The sequence below is a fragment of the Erythrolamprus reginae genome, chromosome 1 (genome assembly GCF_031021105.1).
Source record: "Erythrolamprus reginae isolate rEryReg1 chromosome 1, rEryReg1.hap1, whole genome shotgun sequence".
NCBI lineage: Eukaryota > Metazoa > Chordata > Lepidosauria > Squamata > Dipsadidae > Erythrolamprus > Erythrolamprus reginae.
In genome coordinates this window covers 299,029,475-299,041,033 of record NC_091950.1, presented here as the reverse complement: position 1 = coordinate 299,041,033, position 11,559 = coordinate 299,029,475, and the positions used below count along the sequence as shown (strand labels likewise).

General features: G+C 40.8%; 1 protein-coding gene across 1 annotated transcript; it reads right to left on the bottom strand.

Annotated features, from left to right (window-relative positions):
• Positions 1–2,576: 2,576 nt before the first annotated feature.
• On the bottom strand, positions 2,577–3,566 carry GPR6 (G protein-coupled receptor 6). The gene has a single exon (XM_070739433.1). The coding sequence runs from the start codon at positions 3,558–3,560 to the stop codon at positions 2,577–2,579; it is 984 nt and encodes a 327-aa protein (XP_070595534.1). The 5' UTR covers positions 3,561–3,566.
• Between the last annotated feature and the right edge of the window lie 7,993 nt (positions 3,567–11,559).

Below are 11,559 nucleotides of genomic sequence, written 5' to 3'. Positions count from 1 at the left end.
AAATAAATAAATAAATAAATAAATAAATAAATAAATAAATAAATAAATAAATAAATAAATAAATAAATAAATAAATAAATAAATAAATAAATAAATAAATAAATAAATAAATAAATAAAGTAAGTAAGTAAGTAAGTAAGTAAGTAAGTAAGTAAGTAAGTAAGTAAGTAAGTAAGCAAGCAAGTAAGTGTTCTGTCTGGGTTCCCCCAGACGTCAACACCAACTAAAAAGAGTAGCCAGACACGCTGGTAAAAAGCAAAGTCATTTTATATCTTTGAAAACAAACACAGATAACAAAAACTGTTCTTACAAACTGGAATGGTATGAAGCTTCACAGAAGAGTCACAACGGCCAGACAATACAACAGGCTTCTTGCTGGCACACACACCACTGTAGATAATAAAACCCACGCCTCCCCCAAGTTTTCAGCCTTCGAGGCCACAAGCCAGAATCAGAGACGCCAAGGATCGAAGCAAGGTCACAGGACTCCCAAAAGAGAACTCTCCACAATACAGGAAGGGCAGGCCGGCCTTTTCAACCTTTCTGAGGAGAACCACACCCAAACCCAGCTGTTGCCTATTAGGGATGGAAATACCTGGCTAATTGTCCCCTTCGTTGTGCTGCCCTTCTCTGCCTCATATCTATGATGGCTTGTGCGTTCTCATCTAATGACTCCAGGCTACTCGCTGGGGAGAGCTCCCCCCCAGGGGTCTCAGGCTGTTCTCCCTCCTCCTCGTCCTGACATTCCTCTTCCCCATCTGCCTGGTCCTCCTCCTCCTCCTGTTCCTCGTCCTCCCCCTCTGAGCATGGAGCCGGCAGAGTTCCAGTCGTTCCCTGAGGAGCCTCAGGCTGAATCACAACAGTAAGTAAGTAAATATTCTGTCTCAATTTTGCTGTTATCAGATAATAAAGTTAATAAAGTTAGCTCTGACCTTTTTTTAATTTTAATTTTTTAATTTATTAGATTTGTATGCCGCCCCTCTCCGTAGACTCAGGGCGGCTCACAACAATAATAACACAATATATAACAAATCTAATAATCAAAAGTCACTAAAAACCCTTTATTAACAAGGAAACATACACACAAACATACCATGCATAAACTGTATAGGCCTTCCTTCCTTCCTTCCTCCCTCCCTCCCTCCATCCATCCATCCTTCCCTCCCTCCCTTCTTTAGAATACACTATTGCAGAATGCAAACATTAGCCAGTTTGATCTGAATTCTAGATTTTAGAAAACATCTAAATTTGGGAAGGAGTTTGGGAGATATTATACAGCAATTAGCCTTAATATATGTTGCAGTGTTCAAATGAAAAAAAAAGAGCTTATATAGCAATTAGCCTTAACATATGTTGCAATATCCGAACGCAAAACTGATAAATAATTTGACTTCCAATTACAGAACATATTGCCGAGTCTGAAGTATGTTGCAAGAGGTAAAAATGTTACATCCAGAGAATCGTAAGGTTTAAAAGGTGCCTTAAATGTCTGCTAATCCAACCCTTTTTCTGAGGCAGGAATCACACCAAACCAGACAAGACAGGACTGTCCAGCCTTTGCTTGAACATTTTCAGTCATTGGGCATCCACAACTCCAGGAGGCAGCCTGCTCTTTGCACAGTGCTCTCACAGCCAGGAAAAACCCTTCTTTTGAATTTGGCTCTTCTTCTGTGAAGCTTCCACCCAGTATTTCTTTTCTTACCCTTGGGAACTACGAAGAATAAATCCACATATTCCTCCTAGTGACAGCTTTCAAGTATTTGAGGATTGGTATTTTATCTCTCCTTACCCTTCTAAAAAATTGTGTTTATTATGAATTATATTTTATATAACCAAAGATTAAAGCTAGGAATTTCCAGCAAGCAAAGTTAATGACTATTCTAAAGCTTGCTTTGGTGGGTTTTTTTAAAAATGAAAAATAAATTACTACTTGCCAGAAAGTAAACAAACAAAATAGTTTTATTTTGTTTCCTTGTTTTATGATATGATTTCTATTTTCACAGAATTTATATGAATATACCCAATGAATGTTTCTTTTAAATAAAGGTGAGGCGGTGTGAAACCTTGATTGTGTTTTTAAAGCCATTGAAACAGTTCAACACAGAAGAAGAAAAAATGTAATGAATTTGTTTATTTGTATACAAAATGTCATAATTTATCAATACTGTGCAGCAAAATATATTATCACTCACATCCCAAACTAGACAACCTTTCACTTATTTTCATTCTCTCGTTGCCCTTTGAAAATGGCAATACTGTTTTTGGCAGTTCAGCAGCTAAAATAAAGTGCTATAATTATGCAGTCTTGAAATGCCTTCACTTCACAAATACAATGTACAATCTTGTATACATCCATGGTTTTTTGTTTGTTTGTTTGTTTTAGTTTAGTTTCACATAATCAGAAACTCCAGACCTGTCACATTCTCAGGAATACACATACATAAAGTGCTACTGTTTAAACATCTTCCCCCCAAAACAATTTCACACAACATGGGTCTGGTTCATACCAGGCACTGTAATTCACAAAAAGTTGAAAATTGTCACTTTGTGCAAACCTACACAGAAGGAGACATCACTCAAACATCACTGGGGGATCTTGAACGAAAGGACACTTTGGATTGAAAGCAGCCACAGAAGAGAACCCACATGGACCTCTGAATCTCTTGGTTTCTGTAGGCATAAATTATGGGATTGATCATGGAGTTGTAGGTAGCAGGTAAAAGTGTGGCGTAAGTGTACACTGCGGGGTAGTTTGAATCCCCAATGACACAGTAAATCGCGAAAGGTAACCAACTGGCCCCAAAGGTCCCAAGGATGATCGCAAGTGTAGAGACTCCCTTTTTGGTGGCGACGTAGTGAGAGGCGGTTAAGAAGTGCTGTTGGAGTGCGATTTGATGTGCGTGCCTGCAAACTATCTTGCAGATTTTGATGTAGAGGTGGAGCATGAGGATAAAAATGAAAAAGAAGGAGACAGATAACAAAGTCACGTTGCTTTTGGTCAAAGGTCTGACAATACTGCAGGAGGAATAATCTTCCATACAATTCCAGCCTAGGACAGGCAATAGTCCTAAGCAGAGCGAAACCCCCCAGGTGATGATTAGCATCATATGGATGCAAACGACAGTCTTCTCCGAGTAATAAGTCAGGGCGTTGTATAGAGAAAGATAACGATCGACTGTGATCGCCAATAAGCTACTCACTGAAGCAGTGAAGGAGGCAACTAGGAAACCAACGGTGATAAGGCTGATGGTTTCTGACTGAATCACATACTGGAATACAAAATTAAGGATCAGGCCAACTCCAGCCAGGAGGTCTGCCGTGGCCAAGCTCCCGATCAGCACGAACATCGGGGTTCTCAGGTTGGGAGTGTAGAAGATAATGGCCACCACGATGGCATTTTCGCAGGCAATGATGGTTCCCGAGATGCAGAGCATAATATCCCAAGGATTGAGGATGAAGACGGGGAGCTTGGAGGAAAACTCCAGCGAAGAATTGCCGCCGCTGCTCTGAATCCAAGGCGCCGGAGCTCCGGTCTCATTCAAGGGGGCGCTTTCGTTCATTTCTGCCACCGCCGCCGGCAAAAACAAAGCCACCTGGGCAAAGAGAAAAAGACGAGAAAGAAGAGGGGGGGGGGAGGTTAAAACAAGGCAAAGTCCGTTTCCCTGCAGCCTCTAGAAATAAACAAGGAAGGAAAGAGTGGAGGAAAAGAAAGAAAGAAAAAGAACGGAGACGAAAGAGGGGAGGAAGTTGAAGGGAAGGTATGAAGGAGGGAGAATTGTTCTAAGTGTAATCGGAGCAGGAGGAACCTTGTGTGTCCAATCACACTTGGCCGATAAAGAATTCTATTCTATTCTATTCTATTCTATTCTGTCCCGTCCCGTCCCGTCCCATTCCATTCTATTCTATTCTAGGAAGAAAACAAACGAACGGAAGCCGGTTCGCCTCGGTTAACCGAGCCCGGCTTGCAAGAAGCGGCGGAGTGCTGTCCGTGGTGCTGAACTTCAAGTTTTCCTTTCCCGCCCCATTTGCCTCTTGACAGTAGAGTTCCAAACCTAAAGTGATGGGCTAGACCCCAGTCTTTTTACTGGGGTCTAGCCCAGTAAAACAGATCCCTCCATTTGCTACCATGAGCAGCGCGCCGAGCACTTTCTTCTACAAATTCTCCCACCTTACTAAGCCCCCCCGAACCGGCAGACCCCGCTTTTTTTCTTACTCGGATTCGATCTCCTCAAAGCTGACGGCTGCTTTTCATGGGTCTCGCTTTCTTCGGTGGCTGCTGATTTCGCCGCAAATTTGCTCCCGTCCCCGTGGCTTGCAAATCCCCGGCGATTTGCCTTTGGCGGGCAGGAGTCGAGGAGGCGGAGAATTTAGCCGGCGCCGCTGTGCACCCTCCGTAGCTCAAGAGTGAAGGAGGAGGAAAAGAGCGGGAGCCTTGAGACCGCGTTGAGTCTGACGCAAAGGCGAGAGCGAGGCGAGAGGGCAGGGCGAAACTCTCCGTGCGCTCACAGGGAGCTCTGGCCCGGGAGCGCCAGCCAAGCGGTTGGGAGTGGGTGGGAGGGGGTGGGCGGAGAAAGGAGGGAAAAAAACCCTCCCCAGGCTAGGGAAAGTGCTGCCGAGCTCCTGGAGAGGGGAGGGGGAACGAGAGAAAAAAAGAAGGAGGGCCTTATAGTAAACCCAGTCACCATTGGGAGAAAGGGAAGAGTGGGCAGAACGCGTGGACTGCTAGGAGGAAAGCCAAACCTGGCTGGAGCGGAGGAAAGTGCTGTTTTGTGGAAAGGATCCATCGTAAACCTAGAGGAGAGAGGACGGGGGGGGGGGGGGGAAGTTGGAGGAGAAACGGAGAGGGGGGGGGGTCCCATAAGGGGTGTTCAGCGTTCAAGGCAAAGCCAAGGGACTGATGGTAAAGAGCCCCTGCCCAAACAGAAGGATGGAACCTTTGATGCCAACGAGAACCACTTTCTGAAGATTGAGATACTCCCCGTAGCCTGAGCCATTTCAGTGAAAGGAGTAGGGTGATCCACCATGTATAAAGTGAATACCATTGGCAGCTGATCTTCCAGCTCCTACATAGGCTCTATGCCTGTTGCAAACCTGTTCTGTGTTGCACTTGCCTTGGCCATTTTAAAAGCGGCACTTGCATGCACGTTGGTCAATAGGTGGCAGCATGTAGCCAACCTTGTTTTTATTTTTTTATTTATTCGTGTATTTATTTACTTACTTACCTACCTACTTATTACATTCTATCCTATTTATTTATTTTGTCAAGCATTTTTGAGAAAATAACTATAAGTATAAACATGTATAAGCATAAGAAATGAGTAAAAAATGGGAACAATAGGACAGGGACAGTAGGTACACTGGTGCACTTATAGACACCCCCCCCCCTCTTCGGAATGAGTTAAGGTCCACGGTAGACAGTAAGGTTAACGTTATGGGGGTTTGAGGATGTAGCAACTGAGTAGTGTAGTGCATTCCAGGCATTGACTATTATGTTGCTGAAGTCATATTTTCTGCAATCAAGTTTGGAGTGGTTTACTATGAGTTTATATCTATTGTTTGCCCCCGTGTATTATTGCGGTTGAAGCTAAGTAGTTCATTGATAGATAGGATGTTGTAACAGACAATTTTGTGCCCTAAGCTTAGGTCAGACCATAGGCAGGTCCAAATCTCAAGCCTGGTGGCATAAGCTATTCTATTGCGAGAAGAGGAGTGGAGGAGTCGTTTCATGAAATGCCTCTGGATTCGTTCAGTTGTATTAATGTCTGATATACAGTATGTATTCTAGGAGACGAGTTATATTTGAGTATTGGTCTGAAAATGTTTTATATGCCCCAGTTTGCAATATAATGTTACCAGAGGAAGACGTTTTACAAAATTAACAATTCTTAATGCCTTTTTTGGCAATGCTGTTACAGTGAGCTCTAGGACTTAGATCTTTTGAAGTAAGTACTCTCAGGAGTGAAGGTCGTCTACGAGGTTGTATCCTCCCAGTTTGTATTTGGTGTTTTTGTTGCCAGTGTATAAGACAAAGCATTCATTGGTTGAGATTTGAAGTTGCCAATTATTCAACCGTTCTGACACATAGTCTAGGTCACTGATTTTCAACCTTTTTTGAGCTGCGGCACATTTTTTACATATACAAAATTATGGGGCACATTGAGCGGGGGGGGAGTGGGGGGCTAAAAAAAGTTTGGACAAAAAAATTATCTCTCTCTCTTCCTCCCTTTCGCTCTATTTCTCTCCCTCTTTCTCTCTCTTCCTTCCTTCCCCTCTCTGTCCATCCCTCTTCCTTCCTTCCTTCCTCTCTTTTTTGCTCTCTTTCTATCTCTCCCTCCTTCCCTGCCTCTCTTTCTCTCTCTTGCTTTCTTTCTCTCTCTCTCTCTTTCTCTCTTGCTTTCTTTCTCTCCCTCTTTCTCTCTCTCTTGCTTTCTCTCTCTCTCTCTTGCTTTCTTTCTCTCTCTCTTGCTTTCTTTCTCTCTCTCTTGCTTTCTTTCTCTCTCTCTTGCTTTCTTTCTCTCTCTCTTGCTTTCTTTCTCTCTCTCTTGCTTTCTTTCTCTCTCTCTCTCTTTCTCTCTTGCTTTCTTTCTCTCCCTCTTTCTCTCTCTCTTGCTTTCTCTCTCTCTCTCTTGCTTTCTTTCTCTCTCTCTTGCTTTCTTTCTCTCTCTCTTGCTTTCTTTCTCTCTCTCTTGCTTTCTTTCTCTCTCTCTTGCTTTCTTTCTCTCTCTCTTGCTTTCTTTCTCTCTCTGTCTTGCTTTCTTTCTTTCTCTCTCTTTCTCTCTCTTGCTGAGCTTCGTGGCACACCTGACCATGTCTCGCGGCACACTAGTGTGTCACGGCACACTGGTTGAAAAACACTGGTCTAGGTCACTTTGTAGGGCAGCAGTATTGGTGGTGTTAAATAGTTTTACATCATCAGTAAAGAGGACGCTGTTGCTTATTATATGATCGTAAAGGTCATTTATGTATATTAGAAAAAAAGTGGGTCCTAGAATGCTACCTTGGGGAACACCACTATTAATTGGTGCAAGGTTTGATATGGCATTCTGTATTTTGACTACCTTTTGCCTGTTTGACAGGAATGCAACTATCCATTTGTGCAGTGATCCGGAAATGCCACGAGCATAGCTTTTACCCAGTGTACCACTGAATCAAAGGCTTTGCAGTAGTTTATTAAATCGTGTCTATTGCTTTACCCTGGTCAAGTTGTGAAGTCCAAATGTTTCTGCAGTGTAGGAGTTGTAGATTAGAGGACAATTTTTTTAAAATCCAAACTGCTTGTAAGAGAATAGGTTGTTTGACTCTAAGTGAAGGATAATGGATTGGTTTATGATTGATTCCATGACTTTGCAGGTGACACAACATAATTAGATTGGTCTAGGAAGTTAAGCAAGATAATTGGCCTAGGAAGTTAATCTAGGAAGCTAAGCAGAATAAAATGTGGATATTAATTTAGATGGAAAACCAACCAATATTTTCAGAGTGTAGATTAGATTGGAAATGGGAACATGCATCCTGGGATTTTCCTGTGACCAAGAAAAATGGATCAATGTGCAATAGACTCTTGGGAGTCAAACTTGACTCAATAGAATAAGTAGGAATAGTCTTCTCCAATGTTGTACCTCCAAACTGCAAGCTCTTTAATTGTTACTCTCTGCAAAGAATATTTTTTCCAGCCCTAAGTCTTTGCAGGCTTTTTTTCCATTGCTCTACTTGCTCTGTATATGTTTCTTTCCAGCCCTAACCAGGTGCTAACAATGTTCCCAGATCTTACCAGCTCGCAAGCTCTTTCATTGTTACTCTCTCCGAATAAGGCTTTTTTAAAGACATAACCAGGGATAAAATAATGTGCTGAAACTGACCAGATTAAGGACGCTAGCCAGATGAATATCTCGTAGGCAGATTTCCCCCCCTATTTTCCTCCCCAAGACTAAGGTGCATTTTATACTTCAAAAAATGGTTATTTATTATATTTATTTAGAAATTCTATATTGCCACCTATTTGCACATGGTGATTCAAGGTGGCTTACAAGTATATAAAAAACTACATAAAAGAAATAAATAATAATAATAATAACCCCCCACCCTGGCAACCACATGCATTTATACTAGCCATTTAATGGGTTCCATCCTATTCTGGGTTCTCCAGGCCTGCTATCAGAACTTCATCTTTAGAACCTTCCAAAAGAGTGTTAGAGTGAAGACCAATCTAATCTCGGGGTGGTGGTGGTGGTGGTAGTTTGATACTGCAGAGAGAGGGAGCCATAGCAGAGAAGGCCTTTCTTCTCGGTCCTGCCAGATGTATCTCCTTAGGCGATGGGAGCCACAACATTCCTTGTCTTCCCACTCTAGTGGGTTGGGTAGATGTGACCTGCAATAGAAAAGGCTGGTTTGGAGTCTCGTTAGAAAAGTAGAATGTAGAGGCAATGGATGAGCCCATAGTAAGGTCATGCGATGTTATCAGATTCTTCATGTCTGCATTAAAGGTCACGTTGTAATTGCTTTCACTGTTTTTGTAAATCTCACCATTTCAAGGGTATATAACTTTTAAAGGGGGCAGTGCATGATGGCTTGGAGATTAAAGATGCTGAGCTTGTCAGCTGGACCTAAGCACCATGTCATGGGATGACCTGAGTTCCCATTACTTGCTCCAATTCCTGTCCACTTAAGTAATTAAAAAGCATGCAAATATGAGTAGCTAAATAAATAACAATTTGGTGGGAAGGTAACATAGAAACATAGAAGATTGGTGGCAGAAAAACACCTCATGGTCCATCCAATCTGCCCTTATACTATTTCCTGTATTTTATCTTAGGATGGATATACAGTATTCAGTTACTGCGGATTTACCAACCATGTCTGCTGGAAATTTGTTCCAAGCATCTGCTACTCTTTCAGTAAAATAATATTTTCTCACGTTGTTTCAGATCTTTCCCCCAGCTAACCTCAGATTGTGCCCCCTTGTTCTTCGGTTCATTTTCCTATTAAAAACACTTTCCTCCTGAACCTTATTTAGCCCTTTAACGTATTTAAATGTTTTGATCATGTCCCCCCTTTCCCTTCTGTCCTCCAGACTATACAGATTGAGTTCATGAAGTTTTTCCTGATACATTTTATGCTTAAGATCTTCCACCATTTTTGTAGCTCGTCTTAGGACGAGCTCAATTTTATCAATATCTTTTTGTAAGTGAGGTCTCCAGAACTGAACACAGTATTCCAAATGTGGTCTCATCAGCATTCTCACCATTGTACTATAACACCTTCTGTGCATTCATAGTTATGCTGCCACATGTACATGGAAGAACACTGGCTCCTTTGGCTAAGTGACAGAGCTGAGTACACTACCCCCTAGAGTTGGACAGGGGAAACCTTCACCTTTATAACCTGTAACCTTGTTGGATTTAGAGTTCTTCTGCATTCTTTTGGTGAGAAGCCCAGTAATTATAGTAGTTGTGGATGCAAATAAAAGATATTTTATTACATCTGTCCCCAAACATTTTGTTTCTTTACGTTAAGTGGACATTTTTTCACAACAGTTCCTTCAGTAGCAGAATTTTTAAAAAGCCAAAACTGTATATTTTATTTATTTAATAAATAAATAAATGTTTATTTATTTATGTTTTTTATTAGTGTTTCATTGCTGAAGTTCGGGAAAGAGTGTTTTATATTTTATGCATTCACTGAGTATTGTTTTCTAAATTTTAGAGCTTCATTAATATGCTATTGCATTTTTATGTCTGTATTTTGCTCATTGCCCTTTGGTCAAAGGTGCAAAAAATACTTTATAAATATTCAAATGAATGGGCTTGAAACTACTCTCAGACATTCCGCTGCCCCTTTCCAACCCAATACCACTGGAAAGAGTCTAAAAAATGGACATTACAGAATTGGTACTGGTACATGGTGGATCACATTCATTTTGAAATCATGGAAATAAAATTAAACAATTTTGATGAAAACAAATTGGAGAAGCTGATGGAACGATGGAATAAGGTGAAAGATTATATGTTGAGTAGAATTTGTGACGAAAATGCGAAAAATAAACTCCAATCACTCTTTGAATAGTAAACAAATGCAAACTAGAGCTAAGGAAATAAAAGAACATAAACTAGTAAATATTTGAACCCCCCTAATTGGTGGTGGTGGTGGTGGGTATTGTCAGTCGGGTGATGGGCACATGCACTGTGCACTGTTTTATGTTTGTTTTATGTTATATATAAATGTGCAAAACTAATAAAATATATATTAAAAAAAACAAAAAACCAGACATTCCGCTGCTATGCTTTGTGTAAACTCCAACAAAATTTTATTGAACTGATTTTCAAATAACTTTACAAATAACAAAATAAATAAGTTTACATTTAAATTGTATTCTCAGTTCAAAATGACTCATTGTGATCTTAGACAAATTTCTTCAGGAGAATATTGGAAGGAAGAATATTCAAAACAGGAAGCAATTCTCTTATATTTTTATACATATACATTCAATATATATTCCCATCCCCCCCAAAAAAAATTTTTAGGCTTTGTTAAAACAAAGGTGACAATTAAATTGCCTTCTCACATTCATCTGAGAATTTAAAAAGCTATAATTGTGCAGGAGGTTTAATAGGCAAGAAGCTGACCAACATAGCTACAACAACATTTATTGACTTAAACTGGAACTCAAGAACAGCAGGAAATGCCTGTAATGTATACCCTGTGAAATTGATTGTCAATCAGTGGACAGTTTGATTTCACAGAAGTTTGATTTACTTAGAGTTATATTGTGTTGTTTAAGTGTTCCTTTTATTTTTTTGAGCCATGTATATTCAGTTAGGGGTGGGTTCCACTTTTTTTTACTACCATTCTGTGGGCATGGCTTAATTTTGTGGGTGTAGCTTGATGATCATGTGACTAGGTGGGAATGATTTGGCAGTCATGTGACTGGGTGGGCATGACCAACTTGATGTCATTCACATCGAGGGTTAGGGATAGGGTGCCTGGCCTCTCCTCACTGCAAAGACATCAATTTGATACAATTTCCCTATCTATTTGCTACTACTGATTCAGTACATAACAGCTGCCTTACAAGAATTTAATTTAATCTGATGTGTCCCCACAAGCTCCAAAGTACCTTTGTCCTTTTGCATTTACTCTCAGCAAAGGGGAAAAAAACAATGCCTGCAAAAAGGTAAAAATTTCCCTGTCCAGTCATGTCCAATTCTAGGGCACGATACTCATCTCTGTTTCTTGGCCGAAGAAACCAATATCATCCAAAGACAATTTCTGTTGTCCTGTGGCCAGCATAGCTACTGTATATGCCAAAGGCATACAAAATGCTGTTACTTTCCACCAAAATGGTACCTATTAATCTATTTGCATCTACAAGCTTTCCTATTGCTAGGTGGGGAGGAACTGGAGCAAGGAATTGGAGCTCACTTGATTGTCCCAAACTCAGGCTGTCCAACTGACACATTCAGCATCTTTAACCATACTCTCCGTACAATGCCTGACTTAAACCAAAATGAGGGCTACTTGTTTTTGTAGCTTGATGTAAAACATTGAAAGCTTTAAAAGCGT